At 44.6% G+C, this 25,589-nt stretch overlaps 1 protein-coding gene across 4 annotated transcripts in view; it reads left to right on the top strand.

Annotated features, from left to right (window-relative positions):
* Window positions 1-25,589, top strand: part of NT5E (5'-nucleotidase ecto) — a 105,120-nt gene that overhangs the window by 14,605 nt on the left and 64,926 nt on the right. For all 4 annotated transcript variants that reach the window (XM_070073820.1, XM_070073819.1, XM_017345271.3 and 1 more), the window contains exons 2-5: window positions 11,633-11,855; window positions 15,721-15,909; window positions 23,197-23,394; window positions 24,467-24,621. In XM_070073820.1, coding sequence (XP_069929921.1) covers window positions 11,633-11,855; window positions 15,721-15,909; window positions 23,197-23,394; window positions 24,467-24,621 — 765 coding nt within the window. The remainder of the gene's footprint in view (window positions 1-11,632; window positions 11,856-15,720; window positions 15,910-23,196; window positions 23,395-24,466; window positions 24,622-25,589) is intronic.

The following is a 25,589-nucleotide window of genomic DNA, read 5'->3' as shown; positions in this document are numbered from 1 at the left end:
ATCACATTTACTTACTGGTTCCTTGAGTCACCAGCTACATGAATTTGGCAATGACTTCCTCAGCTAAGAAATGGGGAACTGGGCAAGGGATCTGTCTCACGTCACATCCCAGCATCTCTGCCCTTGTGCAGCTCATTCACTGTCTCTCACTTCTCATATGACAACATCACTTGTTTTTTTCTGGACTTATTTACGTATACTTCTAAGTTTGCTTGATGGCTCTCTTACTCTCTCATTTCTCTCTCATGGCTTCCCCCCTTTTTTTTCTTTGAAGTTATTTCCTTGGGGAGAGCAAGCATTGTCATCTCCCAGGTACCTCCAGTTGGCCACATTTTTGCAGGCAGAGAGAGTCCAAGGATGATCTGTACAGCATTGTACTGTCAATAACCGAAATGACAGCCTAAGGAGTGGAAGGAGGATGAGCCCAGCTTTGAACTTGTTGTCTGTGAAGCTCATTTATTCCTTCAGTCCACAGATATCTATCTTGGACTCCCATGTGCCAGGCTTTATGCAGAAGGCTGTGGCCAGTAAGACCTGCTAGAGTAGCATTCACTGTTCTGGAGATAGGCAAGGAGCAATGCCCTTTTGACTCTTCTTAACCACATGCAGGGGCTGGGTAATGTATAAAATCGATAACAGGGAGAGGATAAACAGAGCAAAGGAAAAGGGCTACAATTCTAACACCTGTGCTTGGGATACTTGAGCTACAGACCTGGGCTAAGGAAGACCCAACAATGGGCCCTCCCACTTACCATCTACACCCAGATACATGGTGAACGTGTGTTTTCTCTCTCTGTAAATGTAATGCTGAAGTGAAACCATGTTGTATTCAAATGCTTACAAGGTCTCCTGTACCAAAGAAACTCGGAGTTACTTTATCTTTGATAACAAAGCCTTGTTTGCGGGAAGACAAATTGGCAGTGCTGGTTTGAAAAGCTTGAAGGGAGATCCTGATGGCATGGTATTTGTAAAGAGGTAAAGAAAATTAACAGTTCTCCTCAGAGCATAGACTTCAGATGTTGTGACTGTCTAGGGATTTGTGGATCCCACAGCCTCAAAGATGAGGACAGGCCCCCATCGCTGTGGCCATGGGCTTCTGCTTCATCTGTGCCTGAGTTCTAAATCAGTTCCCTGGGCTGGTCCCAGGGAGCAGAGGGAGGGAGCCAAGGCAGCTTCTTAGCTCATCTTGTCCTTATCCTGGCATCTGGATTTTCAAAACTGAAAATTGGAAATAATTAAGCCAATTACCCATCACATCAGCAACTCACAAGCACATCTGAATGCTGGGTAAGCTCCATCAGTATTTGTTTTCTCAGGCCTCATAAAATTTTCTCACTGGAATAAGTGGTGTTATATAAATCCAAACATTAGCTGGAGCCCTCTGACCCCTCAAAGATGTAGTTAAACTTAACTGGACCCCAATCAGGTGAACAGTTAATTCTCATGTAACATTGATATGTGTATTTTGCATGTATGCAGAGTTAGTATGTTTTTCTACCTGATTGGTAAAATGTGAATGCTGTTTGTTCAGTACTTGTTTGCTCATTCCTTCTTTCAATAAATATTGACCTGCAGATGAGCTTTAGGGGTGGGACCTGGGCCCCAGGATCTTTTCTGCCATTTGGTGGACTGTACACTCACTGGCCAAGACCAAAATGCCCTGGCACAGGACTGAGGGATGGAGAGCAACCCACCCTCAGAAATGGTCCACAATGCCAGGAACGTATCAACCAAGCCAAGCATGGTGGTAATCCTCCTGCCTTAAGGATGCTGCTACAGGTCCCTGAGAAACTGGTAACCAAGCCCCTTGGATTATAGGCTCTACTGGAATCTCCAGTCCATAACAGAAGAGCTGGTGTGTGACTGGTCACATAAAGGTGCACACGTGGCTTTCTTATCTTCTTTATAATTTATTTCTGTGAATTGAAAAAGGAACTCTTCCTTCTGCATTGTGCCTACTGCACTACATCAACTCTTCTTTATCTTTCTTCTGACCTGTTGAAGCCTCTTCGCTGGAGCATTTTTGACAACCTCACACCTAATTTTCATTCCCTCATTTGTTGATGCCATTTGCCTGCAAGCATCCCTGACTGGTTACATGGAGGTAGAGCTTGCCCTCTGAGCTCCTTCAGTTATTAGCAGCCAGTGTGGACCTGTGTCTTTACCTGAGGCCTCTCCCAACTCCTCCACATGGTCCCCGGGTGTCTTTCTTCTTTTAAGCTTTATTTATTCATTTTGAAAGGCAGAGTTACAGAGATTGGGAAACATAGAGTAATCTTCCATACATTTGGTTCACTCTCCCAGCTACGGCCAGAGGTGGGCCAAGCCTAGGCCAGGAGCCAGGAACTCCATCTGGGTCTCCCACGTGGATGCAGAGACCCAGACATTTAGATCATCTCCTGCTGCTTTCCCAGGCCATTAGCAAGGAGCTAGATTGAAAGCAGAGCAGCCTGGACTGGAACTGCAGCCCATATGGCAACAACCTAACCTACTGCACCAAAACATTTTATGTGCACATATGATGTATGGATAGTTGGATGGATGGTTGAATGGGTGGGTGGATGGATGGATGGATGGATGGGTATGCTAATGTTAGTCCAGCTCTTTGCCTACCCTATAAGCTTCCTGAGGACAAGGACCATGGTGCTGTTCTTGGAACTGTAGAACCCTATGAGAAACTAGCCAGTAGCTGAGTGATACTCATATCTTCCCTGCAGTCACATAGCATCAGTTTGGCACAGCAGTTAGAATCCTGTTGAAATCCCAGCTCTGCCAACTGGATGTCATGGAGCCCTCTGCCTCAGTTTTCCCATCTATAAAAAGGGGAAATAATAGTACCTACTTCAGGGTTTCATCAGGATTTAATGAGTCACAAATGAATAGGGCCTAGTCATGTAGCTTTTTGTCTTAAAAAAAAAAAACTTCTTTCTTAAAGTTCCCTTATTTTAGGAATTCTTTTTTTTTTTTTTTTTTTTTTTTGACAGGCAGAGTGGACAGTGAGAGAGAGAGAGAGACAGAGAGAAAGGTCTTCCTTTGCCATTGGTTCACCCTCCCATGGCCGCTGCGGCCAGCGCGCTGTGCCCGGCGCACCGCGCTGATCTGAAGCCAGGAGCCAGGTACTTATGCTGGTCTCCATGGGGTGCAGGGCCCAAGCACTTGGGCCATCCTCCACTGCACTCCTGGGCCATAGCAGAGAGCTGGCCTGGAAGAGGGGCAACTGGGACAGAATCTGGCGCCCCAACCGGGACTAGAATCCGGTATGCCGGCGCCACAAGGCAGAGGATTAGCCTAGTGAGCCAGGGCGCCGGCCAGTTCCCTATATTCACTATATTTTTAAAGGTTCTCTATGAACAAAGCTGAGGTGGCGGAATGTCCCTCCTTTTAAGATTTTTATTTACTTTATTTATTTGAGAAGCAGAGAGAGTGGTCCGACCACTAACTGATCTACTCCCCAAATGCCTGCAACAGCTGTGGCCAGGCCAGGCTAAAGCTGGGAACCTGAAACTCAGTTTGGGTTTCCCATAGGGGTGGCAAGGACCAAAGCACTTGAACCATCATCTGCTGCCTTCCACAGTGTGAGGCAGCAGGAAGCTGGATTGGAAGCAGAGGAGCTAGGACTTGAACCCAGGCATTCAATATGAGATGTGGGCATAAAGGGCCTTAACTGCCAGACCAAATGCCCACCCTGAGATGTCCCATTTCTAAGTCAGATATAAGTGTCCTTTGATGGGCCAAATACTTGGTTGCTTCACAAAATTTATCTTCTCTGTAATTTCCATCATGAAATTTAAATCATGTTCATATGCACACTTACACATAAGACACAGAGAAGAGTTTGAACTTAAAAACAAATTGTGGGGCAGGCCTTGTGGCACTGCAGGTTAAGTCGCCACTTAGAATGCCTGCACCCATATCAGAGTACTGGTTTCAATCTCAGCTACTCTGCTTTTGATCCAGTTCTCTGCCAATGTGCCTGGGAAGCAGTTGATAATGGTTCCTACATGGGAGATCCAGAGTTTCTGCCTTCAGCTTGGCCCAGCCCCTGTTATTGCAACTCTCTCTCTCTCTTTCTCTCTCTCAATGAATTTTAAAAATATTAAAAGCAAAGAAAACAGGAAATGAAACAAGAGAAGCTAAGCAAGTACCCAGAGAGAATACAAGACTATCAGGCTGTGAATGGTGATGTCGTTGGCTACACTTTTCCCGGGCTTCCCATCAGCTTGGTATCATTTGTTTTACAACTGAGTCGTTGCTTCATTACTATTTACCAAGCGTGTTTCATATCCTGCCTCCTTCTGAGAAGTTTTAATGGCTCACGTACCAAATCCTAGAGTAAATGGAGCCCATTTAAAAACAGGTGAAGAGAGTGGGTTTATTATTCATTCAGTAAACATCTGCTAGGTACTGGTGCCAGCGGTCACTCGGTGTCACCAAGGATGTGGGGCAGTTGGCATATGAACAGCCATTGGTGTGTGGGGGGGTGAGTGCTATGAGAGACGGGCCAGGGGGAACACTCCAAACCAAAAGAGATGTGGAGGTGTCACTCAAACTGCATCATAAGTAGCTCGGGGGTTTCACTTCACCACTGGGGGCAGGGGCGAGTGGTTGGAGAGACTTAGAGCAGAGGCAGGAGGCTATGGGGGTGTGTTTTCAGAGGTGACCTGCAAGGGATGCATGGGAGCTATGTCTGGTTGGTGGCTAGAAGATTCTGGAATGGTCTGGGCGAGACGTGACAAAGACACCGGGAAGCAGAGCAGTGGGAATGCAGAGGAGGAGACCACTGAGGGCTGGGGCAGAAGTAAAAGCAACAGGACTGTGGACAGCTGGGCGCGAGGGACCAGCAGTGGAGGGTGAGGAGGCTGCCCTGCGTTTCACTGCTTCTGTGTGCACTTCGCACAGCTGGGACATGTGCATCTTCATGAGTGTCTCATTCACAGTCGCTGGGCTGAGGTCCTTGTCTGCTGGTCATTGACCTGCAGGGGACTCTCAGGGCAGGGAGCCATGGGGAAGGTGCGGGGAGAAACAGCTGACTACCAAATCACCCCAGACTGCTCCACAAATTGCCTCTTGAAACAAGAAGAGGGAGAGGGGTCCAGGCCTCTGCCCCAGGCGCCCCCTCCCAGACAGACATATTTTCACAGTGTCCGGAATTCTCTCTGCTTGTTTCAAGCTGATCAGGCCTGAAACAGAGAAAGGGAGTCATCTCAGTGTTCGAGAAAACACTTGCTGGCAGTACTGGGAATAGAAATTCTGCTGCAGGCGTAGGCAAACCGACCCACGCTGCCGTGTGGGGAGCTCGGCAGAGCTGGGCCCCTAGGACGTCCCCACACTTTGTTTATTTGGGGACACACATTTCCCAGTTGAGAAAGCAGGCTCTGTCTGAGGCGGGACCTGACAGGATCTTGGCCTGTGAGTGTTTTCAGCTTTCAGGCTTGCTTGCCTTTTGTGGCTGTTTCCTGCTAAAATTATCCCTCTGTGCCCTTCGGGCTCATCCTTTATTGGCTTTTGAAGCACAACTCCTTACCAGTTTGGTACCTGAGGCCAGCAGAACTGTGTTTTATAGCCTTTCCCCCAGTACACACATAGAAAATAGCTATACTTGCACAGAATTCTAAGTCATATGAGGCCGCCTGGGGCACCTGCCCCAGGGGCCGAATAACAGGAAAGGAGATGGCTTTGATCAATCAGCTGTGACTGGGGTACTTAGAAAGTGGGAGATTCCTCTCTAAAAACAAAATATTACCGAATCATGAGAGGCCTTCATGAAAAGGCCACTGGCCACTGTGTCCCCCCTGCAGACCAGGCAGATCAGTGTCCACGTCTAACTTTTGATTCTGCTTCCTGTGTTAGCCACCTGCTCTCACACCAACTGTTTCACTTCCCTTATTCACACCCTGAGGAAAGTTCTCATTATTTCTTCTACTCGTGCATTTACTCAATCCCAATGGGAGTGTTTGTTCACAGGTAAGAAAGAGCAAATGACTACATGGCAGCTCCTGCTAGGAAGAGCTTTGAGAAAGAAACAGTAGCTGGCACATCACCTCAGAGGATGGGGCAGGGGAGCCGGAAAGGTTCAGTGTACCCTTTGACTTCTGCTGCAGATTCCATCCATGCAAGTGTGGGTCAAATTAGTACAAAAAAAGAGACAGAAGGAGATTTTTCTTCTTTATTTAGAAATGTTGCCTCTAGCTTATGTTACCTGCTAAAGTTGTATCTTACTGTTGTCAAAAGCCAGTTAGTTCAATGCTTATAATTATTATCTTTGCAAGCATAGAAAAAGGTCTCATCTCTACTGTCATCTCTAGTTGAGTGTCAATGACTCCCTGAACTGCTAGAATAAGAAGGATGCTGATGTTCATTCCAAACTCAGTGGGAAAGACTAACTCAGCCAGTTGATTGGCATCTGCCATTGTAGGGAAGGGGATGGTGGAGAGTCACGTTATGACATCATATATTTGTTTGCCCTTCAACTTAGATGTATACTGGGTACCTTCTAATCAGTTTAGTACCTAAGAAATGATAATTAATGTATTTTTAATTATTTTTAGCATGAAGCACATTAGAAACAAATAATGTGACCACCTTATAATTCCCTGGAATTTTTTCTAAGAACACTGCTCATCCTCAGGGGTAAAGTTGACTTTGGCCTAAAACAGAAGTTATATGAATCATAAGCCAAACTTTAGACGTAAGTTTTCCTTCACTTGAAGGATATTTATAATAATCAAAACAAGAAAGCTGGCATCCCAAGTCATAGAATATCTCATTATTCCATTGCTGATTCATGTAAACTTCTGGGTCTCATTCTCAGTCAACAGAGGGTTTTTCTGAAGCCAAAGGCCCTTACAAACTATCCACATCAACTGCAAATACCAAGAAGTATTTGCAGAAGGTGTTGAAATCAGACTGTATTTGTCAGAGTTCATTTCACAACAACAGGATTTTGAGTCACAGAAGAATCAAATTTCCTTTTGTTCTCAACACTTCAATTCTTTTGACCTTAAATGGCAAGCCACATTTTAGGAATCTGGATGTCAAACTGAGCTTGGCTATAAGGAGAATGTGGAAACTTTCATTCCTGTAAGACCATCAGTTCTTTTTCTTTTCTTAACCCCCTCCCTCTCTCCTTCCTTCCCTCGCTCCTACTTTCCTTCCCTCCCTCCTTCCTTCCCTCATTTATTTTTCTCTTTTTAAAATAGTGTTTTATGCTTTCTCTTGCACAAAATGGCAAGGTAAGAAGCTGGCATTGGACCAGAAGCCCACATTGTTATTTCTATGATTCTGGTGTTGGAAATATTGAAGGTCATTTTGCTAGGCTCAAGTCTCTTAAATTACAGAAAAGTACATTTGGTGAAATTTAGTATAAAATGTACAAGGTTGTCACAGGGCTAGAATTGTGAACAAATATTGTTAATGAATGAATAATCCCAATATTCAAAATGAAATACTTGGAAAGCAAAAGAATCACACACACACACAGAACACATGAACATAAGAATTTGAGCTGGGTCATAGAATCACTTGCCTAAAGTGATGATTAAACAAAAAATAGTGATTAACAAAAGAACTGTAAGTACTATATTAGAAAATTTGGATCAACTTTCAGAGAAGACCAAAAAAGTTGGGTTAAGAATACAGTGGGCCTTCTGTATCCATAGCTTCTGCATCTGTGGATTCAGCCAGCAGTAAATCAAAAATATTTGAACATTTACAGACTCCTGGCTCCAGCTTTCTGCTAATGCAGACCCTGGGAGGCAGTGGTGATGATTCAAGCAACTGGGTTCCTGCCACCCACAAGAGAGACATAGATTGAGTTCCTAATCCCAGCTTTGGCTCCAGCTTCTGCAGGCATTTGGGGAGTGAACCAGTAAATGAGTGTGCTCTCTCTCTGTTTCTTTTTCTCTTCCCCTGTCTTTCTATCAAATAAATAAATAAAGTATGCAGGAGGACATGCATAAGTTATATGCAAATACTGAGCCATTTCATGTAAGAAACTTGAGCATCCAAAGGTTTTCATATCTGTAGGGGGTCCTGGAACCTATCTCCTGCCAATCCCAAAGAATGACTTCATCTGTTGTGTTGTTCTGTTTTTTTTTTTTAATTGCTCTATGTTTTTCCCTTGGGCAGTCTTTTCCTGAGATATTTTCATGTTATTAATAAAAATAATAAAAGTGATTAAAATGATCACTTTTACACACATGATCCTCCTTCTGAATAACTTATACAACATTAAGTTCTCATAAGTACAATAGAATAAAATCAGATAGGAGAAAGTCAAGGTAGGAAAATGTAAACAGGAATTCCTAAAGAAAATTAGTATTTACAAACAAATTTTTCTGCATTGATTTTTGTTTGAAAAGTTGGTAACGATTCTGTCCATTCATTTATTCATTCAGCAGTGTAGCCTCTATGCCTGCTGGGTGTCTGCAGGTGCTAAGCACTCACTGGCAGGCAGACTAGGGCTCTACCACAGCTACAAAGAGACGGCTACCAGAGAAAGGAAAGACATTTAGCTCAGACTGGGTGACTGAGAAGTCTCTGTATAATAAGAATTACCAGAGGAGCAGCACTGTAGTGCAGCGGGTTAAGCCATAGCCTGCAGTGTTGGTATCCCATGTTGGCACCCATTAGAGTCCCAACTGCTCCACTTCCAATCCAGCTTCCTGCTAATGCACATGGGAAAGCGGCAGAAGATGGTCCAAGTTCCTGGGCCCCTGCCACCCCTCGCACTCCATGTGGGAGACTCAGAAGATGCTCCTGCTTCCTGGCTTCAGCCTGGCTCAGCCCTGGGTGTTGCAGCCATTTGGGGAGTAAACCAGCAGATGGAAGACCTCTCTCTGTGTCTCTTCCTCTCTCTCTGTATATGTAACTCTGCCTTTCAAATAAAATAAATCTTGAAAAAATAATTTAGTGCCAAGTTTGAGAGGGGTAGGAATTTATTGAGCAAATATCTCTAAAATTTAAAAACAAAAAAAACAAAGAATTACCAGACTTCAGGAGCTAAAGCCATCAGTTGAATAAGGACCTGAAGAAACAATATTCTGGTCTAGTTTAGCTATCATCTTTAGCCATCACATGCAAAAGCACAGAGATAAGTGACATCGTGGGAAAATACAAGAAGTTAGGTGTCATTTTTTTTTTGTTTTTGAGCACCTACTTTGGGTTCGGCAAAGCTCAGAGGTTAAGAACTTTGAAGTCAAACAGAAGTGATTCTAGTCTCAGTTCCACCACTTACTAATTTTGTCACCTTCAACAATTCATTTAACTTCTCTAGAGCTGAGACTTTTTCATCGGTAAAATGAGCATAGTGAAATACTCACAGCACAACCTCATAGCACTAAAGCAGATTTTCTATACAAAGTCACTTTTTACAATGCTCTCACATGACAAGTATTAGTAAATGCTAGTTCTGTCTCATTACCACATTTGTCTTGTTTATTTAATGCCCTTCCAGAGAAAACGGAGATTTAGGAACATGCCCCAGCTCACTGCTCGTAAGTGGTGGAACCAATCCTTCCTTCTTGCTTGGCACATTACAGTGTGGCTGTCAGAAATGAGGCTGGAGCCAAGGTGAGATCCAATCACAAAGAGCCTTGTGAGCCCTGCTCAGAATACTGACTTTTATCCAAAAGGCAGTGCCTCTATAGGACCTGCAGGTGGAGCATGACAAGATCACATTTGCATTTAGAAAGATTATCCTGGCAGCAGTACAAAGAACAGTCTAGAGAAGGGAGTGATGAAGACTGAAAGCCTAGGCAGGAGGCTACTGTAGTGCAGGAGAGAATGGTGAGGATCACACTAAGGTAGGGACAATGTGGTAGGCAGACACTGGAGCTCTTATGTCAAAGAGAAGCATGCTGGGGGGTGGGGGTGGGAGAGGAGAGCGTGAGATTCAGTTGCTCCACGTATTCTGGCTTTATCGACTATGGGAGTGCCAGCACCTTGGGCCAAGATGGGAAATCCCAGATGAAAGGGGCTTTGTGCATGGTGAACCTTGGGTGCTTTTAAGACATTGGGGGAAAATGTCGCATGGCAGTTAACATACAGTTCTAGAGATCAGGAAAAAAGTAAGGGCTGGAGATTCTCAAGTTTGGAGTTGGAGGTGGGAGTGTGAGGGAGATGATTTAGTCAATCTACACACAACATTGAACATCATAGACTGGGGGCTCCTCTCCCCATGGCAATAGGGAGGAAAAAGACAGTAAAACTGCCACTTTCAGGAGCATTGCACTCAAAGTCAGGGTGGGGAGGGGAAACACTAAACAGGTAACAAAGAAATGAAAACTGTGACTTCAGCTGTTGCTCAGTGCTAAGCACATAACCACAGTGCTAAACATGTAAACCACAGGGTGGCTGACAACATGAAGAACCATGGAAATAGTCATTAAAAACCAAACAACTTCACAGTTAAGCAAGACAGGCATTGTAACATAACATGGGAGACTAATTTCAGCATAGGAAGAAATAGCACTATTCTAAGACTAGAAGAAGAAAAAAAAATTACCTGAGTGGGAGAACTTTCGAGACTAAATCAACTTTTAAGAAGGAAGTTAATTATACAAAAGGAAGAGGTAAAAATGAGTAGCTCACCAGACATGGGGGAAAGGCAAATTTAGAAATTCTGAATTTCCTCAGGAGAAGGAAATGGTAATGTGAACACAGGATGCTGCTGTCCCTGCATGAAGATACATGCCTGAGGGTATATACCCAACCACTTGAGCCAAGGCATTCAACAAATGCACGTGTGCACATGAGGGGACTACAGTGCAGCCAGCATGTAGTGGCTCAAGAGCCTTCAGTCCGGTCAGGAGACAAAAGCAAATGACCCCACAAATGTGTCATTACATGCTATGGAATATGTATGACCCCAAGGGCCATACTGATGATGCATGAAATCACCCCTGCTCCTAAGGAAGCCCCTGCACTCAGAGCAGGTCTGTAACCCACTGAAGGTCAAGCGACACTTTCACCCTGGAGTTCTCCTTAGCTTGGAACTGCTAGGAGTAGATAAAGGTGGCCCAGAGCTGCTGAAGAAAGAAGCCAGTACCGCACTGTAAAATGGGCTTGCCCTTGGATATCTTCCTTTTCCCAGGAGAATTAGAGGATCGAGGAGTCCTTGAGAAAACACAAGTGTGGGAACATGGTGGGAGGGAGGGGCTTCTGGTCTCAGTCAACAGTACATTTCAGCCTGCCTTGTGCTAAAGTCCTGTGCACAATCATGCTTCTTCCCGACAGATGATGGTTTAAATGGTTGGGTCTGAAATGTGGACTTATGAGAAAAAAAAACAGCATGAAAGGGCTGGGCAGAGGGTGGTAAATGTAGACTCTCCAGCCTGCCCCAGTTCTGAGGACTGGCAAGACAGTGGACACCTGACCAACTCACCAAGTGACACTTGTGCATGTTGATGGCAACCCTGCTGGGTGCAGTGAGCCCTGAGGTATCAGTGCTCTGCATCCTAGCACTCTGAAGGCCCCTGGATCCTCCTCAACGTGCAGTGGACACGGAGGCCATGGAAACTGTCTGATAGGAGCCAAGCCCATTTGGGGAGCTACTGGGCTAATGTCATTTTTTAAAGTTTTTATTGGAAATTCCATAGTACTTAATGCTTTCTCTCTTTTCCCTTTTACCTAGGCACTGGGAAACCATGAATTTGATAATGGGGTAAAAGGACTGATTGACCCACTTCTCAAAGAGGCTAAATTTCCAATTCTGAGTGCAAACATTAAAGCAAAGGGATCACTAGCATCTGAAATATCAGGACTTTATTTGCCATATAAAATTCTTAATGTTGGTAATGAAGTTGTGGGAATTGTTGGCTACACATCCAAAGAAACTCCTTTCCTCTCAAATCCAGGTATTTTCTACATTTGTAATACCCGTTGCTTGAAACAGAAACATTAAATCAGAGCTTGGTGTTCCTTTTATAGACTGTAACTGGAAGTAGGAACAATTAGGCAAGTTGTATACTGAGGATGGCATTGATAAAACTCAGGTGGATTCTGTGTTGTTCTAAGTTACTTCCTAAAGACATTACCTCTTTCTGTTTAAGCAATTATTTTGTTCCACAGTGTAAACAGGGTCTTTGTTTAATTCAGTGCTTTCAAATTTGGAAGAGAAGCCTGAGGGGGTTATTCTACAGATCTCTGTCCACTAATAAAACCCAGTTCTTCCAGTCCTCATGGCCTGGACACCCACAGGTGTATCACTTGTATGTCTAGCACATTTAAGTTAATTGAGCTAGGTACTGGAATGCCTATGATAGAACTCCTCTCAAGACATTCTGAAACATATCCCATGCTGTCTCTGTTATATGATGCCCAGTCCTGTGAGGTTTCTGATGTATGAAGAGAATGTATTCCTTTGTCCTCAGAGACATTTCTCTGAACTTTTTTGTCTCTTCTTGCCTGTCATACCAAAGCAGAGCACAGTAAGTCTCTCAACATTCATTCATTCCCTTGAGTACTTATCTGTGTGCCAGAGACTGTGCCAGGCACCAGGGATGCTGAACACAATGTCCTTGTCCCCTGGAGCTTACATGCACAGTGGGAGGATAAATGTTTGATGAGACAGAAGGTGGTGAGGGCTGCTGTGCAGAAGAATTAAGCAGAAGGAGGGAATGGCAGGTGTGATGGGGGGAAGGTGCGCAGGAGAAGATTTACAAAGAAGGTGACATGCTGCCAAGAGGTGACAGGCCGCCTGTAATTCTTGGTGAGAGCAACAAGATGCAGATTATCTTTGATGCTCTCGTGATACACAAAGATGGTAAAGCTGGTATCAGTCTTTTTTTTTTTTTTTTTTTTTTTTTTTTTTTGACAGGCAGAGTGGACAGTGTGAGAGAGAGAGAGAGAGAAAGGTCTTCCTTTTGCCGTTGGTTCACCCTCCAATGGCCGCCACGGCTGGCGCACTGCGGCCGGCGCACCGTGCTGATCCGAAGGCAGGAGCCAGGTACTTCTCCTGGTCTCCCATGGGGTGCAGGGCCCAAGCACTTGGGCCATCCTCCACTGCACTCCCTGGCCACAGCAGAGAGCTGGCCTGGAAGAGGGGCAACCGGGACAGAATCCGGCTCCCTGACCGGGACTAGAACCCGGTGTGCCGGCGCCGCAAGGTGGAGGATTAGCCTAGTGAGCCGTGGCGCCAGCCATGGTATCAGTCTTGATTCCCAAACGTTACCTGTTGGTTACGGACAGCACTACCAGTGAGCACTACACATCTGTGAGCTGCTAATCTTGGCTGTCCATCTGGGGCAACTTGGCTGTGGTTGGGACTGCTTCTCCTCTGTAGTAATTTACACCTGTGGAGTCCCCCTGCTGAAGGACATAGGGACCCCCCAGACATCACAGGGTAACAAGGGATGCATTCATAGTCTTGTTGCCTTTTGGAGAGATTGGGAATTTTGAAGCTGCAGTTTGCAGACTCCTGCATTTTGAAATCTCTTAATAAGATGTCATTCATTTTTTGGCATTTTCACTTTCATGCTGGTTCATGGAAATTAGTATAAAAGAGTCTAGATCAACTCTTCTGGGGACTCCTTTGCAGCTGAGCACTGCTGACTATGACTTGAGGGGCAGTGTGTCTGTATTCGCAGTCAATAGCATGTGAATTGAAGTAGTAAGACTTCAAGACTTGCTGAGGTTCGCCTACAGAGACAGTGAGAGGAGCCAGTCACCTCACTGCATGGGCAACGTGTGCCTTGCAGGACAAAGAGGACCCAGGCTGTGCAGTCAGACTGCTGCTAGCCAGTGGATGCCAACAGGTGATCATTTATTGCCACTAAGTGAGGGAGTAAGCAGCCAGTGAGGAATGCATACACTTCCAGGGAGAGCAGTATTTCAATGAAGTGCCTGCAGAGCTCGATAAGACTAAGACTGATGTGATCTTCAAGTGCACAAGACAAAATTGTCAACTGCAATTTTAAAACTGGCATTCAGGGCCGGCGCCGCGGCTCACTAGGCTAATCCTCCGCCTTGCGGCGCCAGCACACCGGGTTCTAGTCCCAGTCAGGGCGCTGGATTCTGTCCCGGTTGCCCCTCTTCCAGGCCAGCTCTCTGCTGTGGCCAGGGAGTGCAGTGGAGGATGGCCCAAGTGCTTGGGCCCTGCACCCCATGGGAGACCAGGAGAAGCACCTGGCTCCTGCCTTTGGATCAACACGGTGCGCCGGCTGCAGTGCGCTGGCCGCGGCGGCCATTGGAGGGTGAACCAAGGGGCAAAGGAAGACCTTTCTCTCTGTCTCTCTCTCTCACTGTCCACTCAGCCTGTCAAAAAAAAAAAAAGAAAAAGAAAAAAAAAAAAAACCAAACTGGCATTCAGGAACTACTTGCTAACAGTTTAAGTAGGAAGACTTTCCAATATCTGTTCTATACACCATGCTTAAGTGCTAAGGCACTTTCCACATGGGTATGGCAGAAGTCTAAACGCAAAATTAGAGAAGTATAAACTCTTATCTGAGGCCTCCTCATAGTTTGAGATTGAGTTCAAGCTAAATAATATTATCCAAAATCTTTTTTTAAAAACATTTATTCAGTAAATATAAATTTCCAAAGTACAGTTTATGGATTACAATGGCTTTTTCCCCCCTATAACTTCCCTCCCACCCGCACCCCTTCCATCTCCCGCTCCCTCTCCCATTCCATTCACATTAAGATTCATTTTCAATTATCTTTATATACAGAAGATCGATTTAGTATATATTAAGTGAAGATTTCATCAGTTTATAGCCACACAGAACATAAAGTGTAAAATACTGTTTCGGTACTAGTTATAGCATTAATTCACATTGGACAACACATTAAGGACAGAGATCCCACATGAGGAGTAAATACACAGTGACTCCTGTTGTTGACTTAACAAATTGACACTCTTGTTTATGGCGTCAGTAATCTCCCTAGGCTCTACTCATGAGTTGCCAAGGCTATGGAAGCCTTTTGAGTTCGCTGACTTCGATCTTATTTAGACAAGGTCGTAGTCAAAGTGGAAGTTCTCTCCTTCCTTCAGCGAAGGGTACCTCCTTCTTTGATGGCCAGTTCTTTCTACTGGGATCTCACTTGCAGAGATCTTTCATTTAGGCTTTTTTTTTTTTTTTTTTTTTTTTTTGCCAGAGTGTCTTGGGTTTCCATGCCTAAAATACTCTAATGGGCTCTTCAGCCAGATCCAAATGCCTTAAGGGCTGATTCTGAGGCCAGAGTGCTATTTAGGACATCTGCTATTCTAGGAGTCTGCTGTGTATCCCGCTTCCCATGTTGGATCATTCTCTCCCTTTTTGATTCTGTCAGTTAGTATTAGCAGACACTAGTCTTGTTTGTGTGATCCCTTTGACTCTTAGACCTATCAGTATGATCAATTGTGAACAGAAATTGATCACCTGGACTAGTGAGATGACATTGGTACATGCCACCTTGATGGGATTGTATTGGAATTCCCTGGTACATTTCTAACTCCACCATTTGGGGCAAGTCCGATTGAGCATGTCCCAAATTGTACATCTCCTCCCTCTCTTATTTCCACTCTTATATTTAACAGGGATCACTAAGAAACATAACAGAACTTTTGAACTTTTGTTGGCTTCCTAGAACTTTCTGTTTAATGTGTAAATATATTTCAGTCTTGTAATTTAAGTGCTTTAGTAAATTAAGCTGTTTTATACTTGGCATGTTTGTATGCATAGTAAGAAATGTACCAAAATTATTAGAAAATATGTTCATTTTATCTATTTTGTTCCTTAGGAACGGATTTAGTATTTGAAGATGAAATCACTGCATTGCAACCTGAAGTAGACAAGCTAAAAACTCTAAACGTGAACAAGATTATCGCACTGGGACACTCTGGTTTTGAAACGGATAAACTCATTGCTCAGAAAGTGAAGGGCGTGGACGTCGTGGTGGGAGGACACTCCAACACATTTCTTTACACCGGTAATTGTTTCAAGAGGGCTACAGGGGCCAGGTCCACACAAGTTACAGGGGTCTTTTTCTTTGTAACTGTTGTTAACACCTCTATTGCTATTTAATATGTCATATAGACTCACAGACATTACTAAGAAATTACTGGTTTCATGATTACAAGTCAGCTCCCTTTTCTTTAAGTTTATTGTAAGTAAATATAAAATCTGTATCATATATATATATATATATATATATATATATATATATAGTGTGCTGCAGAAAAGGAAGCACAGGGCCTGGCGGCCAACAGCTCTTATACACGTGGAGGAAAGGCAAGCTTGGGCCTGGGGGCAACCATGATGAGGCTACTGCTTCTCCCACCTTTATGTGGCCTAAAGTCATCCTAGGTTTGTAAAGGCAAAACACAGTAACACACTAAACTGTAGGAAATACTCAAAAGTGTTCAAAGGGGTTATTACTGAGGTAGTCATGTTTATTTTCTTCACAGCACTTTTAAGTTTATTTGTGCAATCAGAAAGCAAAATGCAGATTATAAAAAAAAAAAAGAAGCCTATTACTTATTCCAAATTCACTTGAATGACCTTTAGCAGGTCATATGACCTCTCAGAACCTGTTATCCTCACAATGAGGATGATAATGATCAAAGTGCTGCACTGTTGTGAAAATTATGTGAGGTGGTGTATGTGAGAGCATTTTGTAAACCTTAAATATTTATAACCTCATAGGCAGTGTTGTGGAGGTTAATTACTAGTAAAAATATGGCAATCAAAACTGTGACTCACGAAGTAGAGCTGGCCTTCACTTAAGAAAACAATGCCAATATTTATGTGTGCCTACTCGATTCCTTCTCAGGTGTTTTACTTCTGGATGGGACACAGCTAAAGAATAATTTCAAACTGAGTCACACCCATCTGCAGTTGTGAAACCATTTTGGTGGATTATGACTTGTATGGTTTTCTTTTTAACAGACAAAACTAAAATAGACTAGGCACATACATTACTCATAAAGATAAACACGTTTCATGGGAAAAGATGTAATAAAAGGGTGAGAACATAACAAGGAGCATGCAAGCAATGTGACGGGGTTGGTGATTGATGCTTGGTAGTCGTGAACTTCCTTAATGTGGGTACAGTGCAGTCAAATGTCTGGGAACCACTTACTCTAGGAGGATTAAATGGACAGCAAGAGCCACACCAGCAAAGGATCCCATGGGAAAAGGTCATGGGGCAATACTAGGTAGAAGTGAAGACTCTGAAGTGCTACTGACCCCACTCTTAACCGATGGTGGGACCCAGTCTATGACTGCTAACACCATCTTAATCCATACCATTTTACAGGACCAACCATCACCTGCAGCCTATGGTAGGTGCTTTCCCTCATCTGTAAACTCAACATGGTAACAATGTACAATCATAAAGGATTGCTATAATCCCAATTATGTAATAAATGGATGTAGGTAAATGACTCAGAACCAGGCCTAGTACTTCAGCTCCTCTTATTTCAGTTATGTGCTAACTTTTGGTAAACGACTTGTGTAAGACTCTTTTTCCAGGCTTTTTCTAGCTCTTCTCAGAGACGGTGCCAAAACCCACAAACTCACAGTGGGAACTAGGTAGGTCTCCTGCCCTGTTGTCCATTATCACCTGTCAAACATTGTCGCACTAGGGATTAAGCTTCCAGCATATGAACTTGAGGAGACAAGATCAAATCATAGCAGTCATTCAACAGTTATCAAGCACCTACTATGTATTAAGCAAGTCCTGGTGACATACCTGCCCCTGCCCTCATGGAAGTTATTGTTTTCAAATGAATACTAATATTTATCATATTTTAAATGCATAATTATACAAATAAATTATATATAACAAAGACAAGGATTGTGGCATCATGGGTTGAGCTGCTGCCTGCAGTGCTGCCATCCCATATGGGCACCAGTTCAAGTCCTGGTTGCTCCACTTCCAATCCAACTTCCTGCAAATGGACCTGGGAAAGCAGCAGAGGATGGCCCAAGTCCTTTGGTTCCTGCACTCACATAGGAGACCTGGAAGAGGCTCCTGGCTTTGGCCTGGCCCAGCCATGGCCATTGCGGCCATTTGGGGAGTGAACCAGCATATGGAAAATCTGTCTCTAACTATCTTTCTCTCTCTCCACCTCTCCCTCTCTCTCTCTGTGTATAACTGTGCCTTTCAAACAAATGAAATAAATGTTTTTTAAAGATCATTTATAATGACAAAGTATGCTACAGAGGGAGAAGTATAAGATGCTGAAAGAGCATATAATATAGTAGAAACTGACCTAGTGTAAGGATTATCAGTGAGTGCTTTCCTGAGGGTCTGACTTTACAGCCAAGAAGAGAATGACATTCAGGAATTAACTTGGTAAGTAATCATCATTAATTTTTATTGAGCACTCACCTTGAATGAGGCTTCACTGCTGCAGTAATTTCTTTCATCTTCCCAACAACCCTGTAAGGCAAACGTGGTTTTTTCCATTTCATAGATGAATAAGTTGAAATAAAAAGATGTAACTAATTGGCATATGGATCTCTGGCTCCAGAAGCTCTGACTGCATGTGTGAAGGCTCGTAGGCAGGTGGATATGGTCCAGAAAGAACCCAAGATGGCTGAAGGGCAGGGTAAATGTTCTAGATGAAGTGTCTGGGATGAATGAGGAGGAACCATGTCACACAAGTCTCATAGGTTATACAGTCATGTTGAAAATGTTAGTGTTTCTCCTGGGGCAGTAGGAAGTACCACTAGAGAGTACGTGTTCACATTTATGCTGTGTGGACATCCGATTACAAAAAGGCAAGAACCTCTTTTTCACCTTGGCAATAGCCTCTTAACCAGTTAAAATGCTGGTTAGGATGCCCACATCCCACATTGGAGTACCTGGGTTCAATCCTCAGCTCTGGCTCCTGATTCCAGCTTCCTAGGAGGAATCAGCTGATAACTCAAGTAACTGGGTCCTTGCCATCCATACAGGAGACGTGGATGGAGTTCCAGGCTCCTGGCTTCTGACTCAGCCCAGTCCCAGCCATTGCAGACATTTAGGGAATGAACCAGTAGGTAGGATTTCTGTCTCTTTCTCTCTCTGTCACTCTGCCTCCAAATAAATAAATAAAGCTTAAAAAAAAAAAAAGAAAAAAAGAGGCAGGTAGGTATTGTGTGGGTTAAGCCACTGCTTGGAACACTCACATCCTATGTTGGAGTGCTTGGTGGAAGTTCTAGCTACTCTGCTTTCAATATACCTTCCTGCTAATGCACATCCTGGGAGGTAGCAAATGATGGCTCAAGTCCTTAGGCCCCTGCCACCTATGTGGGAACCCAGATGGCATTCCAGGTTCCTGGTTTTGGCCTGACCCAGCCCTAGTTGTTGGGGGCATTTGAGGAGTGAACCAAGGGATTGAAGATTTCTCTCTTTCTCATTCTCCCCCGCCTTGAAGTAGATGAAAAATAAATCAATAATTGTTAGGGGACAAAAAAGAGGCAAAGAAGACACATGGAGACAAGTTTGGGAAGAAGCTACTGGTGGCCAAGGCTGTGACTTACCTAAAGAGTTGTAGAGAAGGAGACAAACACTGTGACTGATCAGACTCAGCACTTCCAAGTAATTTAAAACAGACGAGTCCGCTAATGCAATGACTTGAAATATATCAATTAGAAATTATTTTTATCCAATTATTTAAAAGGAGTCCCATTCAGAAGTTCTGAAAGCAGTTCCCTTATTAATTAAAATCATAGTGTGTATTGCTTTAAAACCTTTTGTGAGCCAACCATTTGCAGCCTGCTTCATGGCATCTTTGTCTGTGCCCTGTGATACAGAGAGAGCAATTGTCCAGACCTGCACTTAGGATCACCAGGAACCCAGGGGGTTCCTTCAGGCACTCGCACCCTGCTAGGAAATGCCCCATTAACCAGCTTCAGATGTGAGCCCATAACTCTCCAGCTCCTCCAGTTTGGACTGGAACTGAGTCCAGCGAACTGCTTTTCTACTGCCCAGAGGACAAATTCGGTTTCCAAAAACAGTTGTGCGGCTCTATGTAGAGAGAATATTTTGGGCCTAGGCATTTTTATCTGAATTGCATGGAATGGTGTGAAAAATGTGAAGCCCTGGATTGTTTTCTCTGCCATTGGCTTTCTGGGCTTGCCATGTTTGGGGAGAAGCAGAGAGGGCTTGCTGTGGAGGAGGCAGAGATTAGTCAAACTAGACCAGTTATTGGCTCAGCCACATGGGAAGTGTGCTCTCTGTTCTTGATTAAGTCCATTTAAGATGCCAGTCACACATCTGTGTTCTAATGAAGGGAACAGCCAGCCAAGTCTTTACAGAGAAGGGAGTGCTCCCTGTCAGAGAGCTGGGATTGCTAACCCATTTGCTGCGTGCTTGCCGATCTGTTGAGGCATTTAACCAGTCTGTTGGACACCTGGATTTTACATTTGGTTTGAGCTCAGATATTTCTGTGCAAGGCTGAAAAAAGTCAGGTTTGTTATTTTCTTGGGTTTCCAGGAAATGGCCAAACTTCTGATTTCTGCATCTAATTTATGCTTTTTGCTTCTGGCTGGAGCGTTCTCTGCCACCTTGTGGAAGTTTGGGAAACTACGCTTCCCCAAGCATCTACAAGAGGGAAGGGAACCCTCTAAGGTCTAGGAAGCGGCTGTTATTATTGCCCTGAACCCTGAATTAAAGACCAGGCTGCACCCTTGCCCAAACCAGGAAAGGAGGAGGGCCAGCATGGAACAGGAAGGGAGCAATTAGAGTTGTAGCTATCTCTGCTCCTCTTCCATCATCCAATCATCTGCTTCTACCACAGCCAAATATCTGCTTGTCATCCTTGAGGCTGTTCACTGCAAATGGAGGCAGAGCAAAACTCACTGGATCTCAAGTCCAGTGCTCCTGTAACAGTGAATTTCCACAATATTTTCCTTCTTTTCCCCCAGAGAGATCAAGAGAATGGGACATTACAATTGACAACATCCATTTCCTGCTTGAGAAGTGCTGGTGTTTGCAGTGCCTCTGCCCCTTGGTGATTCAGCTGGAAGGGGCAGGGGTGTGCTGCTTTGGGCATAGGGGCATGGCAGGAGTGACCTCATCATGTGACACTCCAGCTTGTCTTAGGTGAAGAGAAAAGCCCAGAAGAGTTCGTGACACCAAGGTACCAACCTTGACCTTGCGTTTGTTTCCTTAACTGGCCTACGGCAACCAGCTTGTATACTTAAGAACAACACATGGTAGGATACATGGGGTAGTAGAGAGAACAAGACTTCAATGCCTCAGAGCCTGGCTTTTCAGTCAGGCCTCAGCACACACCAGCTGTGTGACCTTGGGCACTGTGCCTGTAGCAATCAGTGCAGTCTATTAAACAGAGATAATTGGAGCAGGCATCTGGCCTAGTGGTTAAGTTAGAGTGTTTACATCCCATTATCAGAGTGCCTGGGTTCAAGATCCACATTTACTCTTGATTCTAGTTTCCTACTGATGCAGACCCCAGGAGGCAGCAGATGATGACTCAAATAATTGAGTTTCTGCCCCTCACATGGGAGACCTGGATTGATTTCCTGGCTCCTCGCTTAAGCCTGGGCCCAGCCCCAGCCACTGCAGGCATATTGGTGGAAGGGAGCACTGTCTGTTTCTGTTTCTACTTCTCTGCCTCACAAATTTTTTAATACTATGATAGTAATACAAGAGTATTTCAAAAAGTTTGTGGAAATGGAATTAAAATACAAAGTTATTTTGGTGCAAAAAAATGAAAAACATGCATAGTTTTTCATAATATGCATTTCCATGAATGCTTTGAAGATCCCTCATACATATTATTTCAGTTTTTTGCATCCAAATAAACTGATCTTTTTTAAAAAAAAATTATTTATTTATTTGAAAGTCAGAGTTACACAGAGAGAGAAGGGGAGACAGAGAGAGAGAGAGAGAGAGAGGTTTTTCATCCGCTGGTTCACTCCCCAGTTGGCCACAACAGCTGGAGCTGCGCTGATCCAAAGCCAGGAGCCGGGAGCTTCTTCTGGGTCTCCCACGTGGGTGCAGGGGTCCAAGGACTTGGGCCATCTTCTACTGCTTTCCCAAGACATAGCAGAGAGTTGGGTCAGAAGCAAAGCAGCTGGGACTCGAACTGGTGCCCATATGGGATGCCAGCACTGCAGGCAGCGGCTTTACCTGCTACACCACAGCGCCAGCCCCTAAATTGACCTTTTATATCCATTTCCCATGAACTTTTTGAAGAACCCTCATAGGACCTGCCTCATGGGAAACTGGAGAACTAAATGAGATATTGTCCAGAATCTGGCTTGAGACTGAGTCTCATGACTGGTCCACATGTGTAACAAACAATTACTAAAATTTTCTCTGGCCTGTTCGTTCCAGTCTCTGATTTGAAACAGCCCAGTGTGTCATCCTCTCTCTGGAGTTAAGGTATGAATGACAGTATGCCCAAAGGAGGAGCACCATTAAAGGGATGAGAAGCTTGGGCTTCACTCTCCCTGCCTGCCACACTCCCCACCCTCATTCAGGCCATGTGCCTAGGAGGCTGTGCTGGGCCTTCCAGCTTCCCAGTGACAAGTGGCTCCCAAGCTCTCCCCAGTTTCCGCACTGAGACAGGGGCCTGCAGAACCTGACTGGCATGAGGACTGGCTGGGATAGGTACTATGTGCTGGTTGACTTCCAGGGTGCTTGTGGTAGGAAAAGTACCTGTGGAGACCCAGAGCAGCAAAACCCAAGGACAGCTTTTTCATCACTTCTGCTCATTTTCCAGGAAGGATTCTAAGCTCTGGAGTGTGTGCTGGAGATTGCCGTACAGGAAAGAAGCAAGCATTTAGAGCAGCCACTGTGAGCCAGGCACCGTGCTAAGGAGTTTAGACACTGAGTCCTCTCAACAGCCTGGTGAAATGGGAATTATTGTTTCGCCCATTTTACAGAGAAACAAGTACAGGAAAGTGAAGTGGCTTGGCTAATCCACGCAGCTAGTGGGAAGGGAGCCTGAGTCAGGATGGCAGGAGGAAAATCTTCCCAGTGTTCCATCTTTGTGTGCTCCACAGCACCAGGCACAATGCTGGACTTAGGAGGAGCTCAGTAAATGCCTGCTGCATTGAGAATGGAAGGATTCATGTGGCAAAAGGGCATTCGGAAGCAGGGGCAAATGCCCAGGCAGGACTCTGAAAGACCAGCTATGTAGAGCAGCAGCTGGCGGGTCATCAATTTGAAACTCACTGTCATCCGCCGGCGGCCTGCTGGCCTGCAGCCAGCCACACACAAGGCCTGATTTGATCAGCATCAGCTCTTTCATTTCAGGCAATCCACCTTCCAGTGAGGTGCCTGCTGGGAAATACCCATTCATAGTCACCTCTGATGACGGGCGGAAGGTTCCTGTGGTCCAGGCCTATGCTTTTGGCAAATACCTAGGCTACCTGAAGGTTGACTTTGATGAGAAAGGAAATGTCATCACCTCACACGGAAATCCTATTCTTCTAAACAGCAGCATTCCCGAAGGTATGTGAAACGCAGGGGAATGGTCCACAAATCCAAAAGTCAAAGTGGCTGGATTTTTTTTTTCCCTCCCCACCCTTCTTTAAAAAAAAAAAAAAAAAAAAAGGCTTCAGGAAAAGACTAATACATTTAAAGAATCTAGCTTAGCCCTTGTGCTTACCCTCTCATGGATAAAGAGATGTAAAACATACCCCATGCCCAAATCCCCACTCACTTCCCCAAGTCCTCTTGGCATCGGACTTCTAGCACTATTGCTTGCAGAAGCCAACTGTCAGTTCATGTCCAGAAGACAGCTGATTATTGAAGGAAGCAACGGAGTTGGAACTCAAAGCCCACTTAGTATGCCTTGGACAAGATGCTCAGTCGCAATGTCTTGAGTTTCTTTATTTGTCAAATGAAAGGAGTACCTTTCTTACTTGTTGTCTGGAACCTGAAGATACATTTTCTGTCATCATTTTCATGTAGTCCTGTTCTTCTGTTTTACCATGATCAGATCAGGAAGGATGGGCAGTTTAAGACCTTAAATGTACCAAGTGACGAGAGCTTGGTCTCCATGCTCCCTGTATGGCCGCACTCCCCCTTCCCCTGCAGTTATGTGTCTCGGAGGCTATGCTGGGTCTTACAGCTTCTGAGTGACAGGTGACTCTCCACATCCAGGAAAGCCTGTGGTCACAACATAGGTCTCTCAGTAGGCAGAGGGGGAACATGCTGACCCACTTCCACTTGTCCTGGGCTTTTCAGAGCCTCTGCCACTACCATGCATGCTGTCCCAGGTAGGCCAACAGGTGTTCACCCAGATGTGGTGATTTGATGTTAAAGTCTTCAGCATGTCCTTATCTTAGGATCTTATCACCACGAAACAAAATAGAGGTTCCTAAGGAAATTTCATGGTAAAAACTGAAATGCACACAAATATGGTTAAAAAAATGTGCACCCACAGCGGGCAAATAAAGTGATGTTTGATTCCTTCTCTAGAATTTAGCTCAGGGCGAGATCTGCCTTAACCACAAACTAACTAGCTTCCTTCCTTCCCACCTTTTATCCCTCCTTCCTTCTTTTGATCTTTTTATTTTAGACCCAAGCATAAAAGCAGAGATTAATGAATGGAGGATAAAATTAGATAATTATTCTACCAAGGCACTGGGGAAAACAATCGTCTATTTGGATGGCTCCACTCAGTCATGCCGCTTTAAGGAATGCAATATGGGCAACATGATTTGTGATGCTATGGTAAGTGGTCTTTGGGGGCAAAGAGCCTGTGTCTAGGGAGGGAGGAAAGCAAAAAGGAAAGATCCAGGAAGGATGCAATGAAGAATGGACTGACACTGCAGAATTAGATATTTAAGACACTTAGTGCTCAGACAAAAGGGTGGTGTGGCTTCATACTGAGAACCTCAGCAAGGTGCCCAAAGCAGATAGGATAACCATAATTTTTTTGCTTTATAAGAACTAAAGCATTCATTTTTAAGTGTTCTTAAGAGTCAAAATTTTTGAAGTTGCTTTCCTTTTGTAGATGATCCAAATACACAGACAACCCTTACCACCCCAAAGATGTCGACAGAACAGATAAAAACATATCTGCTTGGCTCCAGAGACCTTAGGCCTTGTGTGATTGGAACCTCTTTCCCAAGTATATAGTGACCAACACAGTTATAGTGATTATAGTGAGTCCTGCAGCTGAGTAAGGTCATGTATGGGAAGCAGCCCCTGACCATCTGTCTGCAGGCAGCCTGACCCCAAGGCCAGGTCAGACTCCTAGGTCAGACTCCCACTCCCAGGCTCACAGCCTGAACCTGGGAGACTTGCTCCTTTGTCAGTGCGTATCATGCAGTGCCCAGTCCTTGGCAAATATAATTTTTGCTTTCTTTGCTATTTTCTTTGCAAATGAGAATTTCTTCATTTTATTTCTTGTAACTAGACATATTTTTTAAAAAATGAACCTGATTTCCCCAGTTTCAGGAGGCTGCCCTTGTGCCTCGAAAACTGCCAACTTGGAAATTAGCCGGGGACATTGACACAGAGGCCAGGTTCTTGGTCTGGTATTGAGCAGACCGGACAGCCCTGTGCTCTGTAGCAGCATGGGGCCTGGCCTGCAGAAACCCATGAGAAGCAGTATGGTAGGCCAGTCCACACAGGAGCCCAGTCCTAACAGCAGGGCCACACCCGAGAGACCATTGTGTTAAAGCCCATCGGCTTGA

Source organism: Oryctolagus cuniculus, chromosome 5 (genome assembly GCF_964237555.1).
Source record: "Oryctolagus cuniculus chromosome 5, mOryCun1.1, whole genome shotgun sequence".
Taxonomy (NCBI): domain Eukaryota; kingdom Metazoa; phylum Chordata; class Mammalia; order Lagomorpha; family Leporidae; genus Oryctolagus; species Oryctolagus cuniculus.
This window is presented reverse-complemented; position numbering and strand designations above follow the sequence as displayed.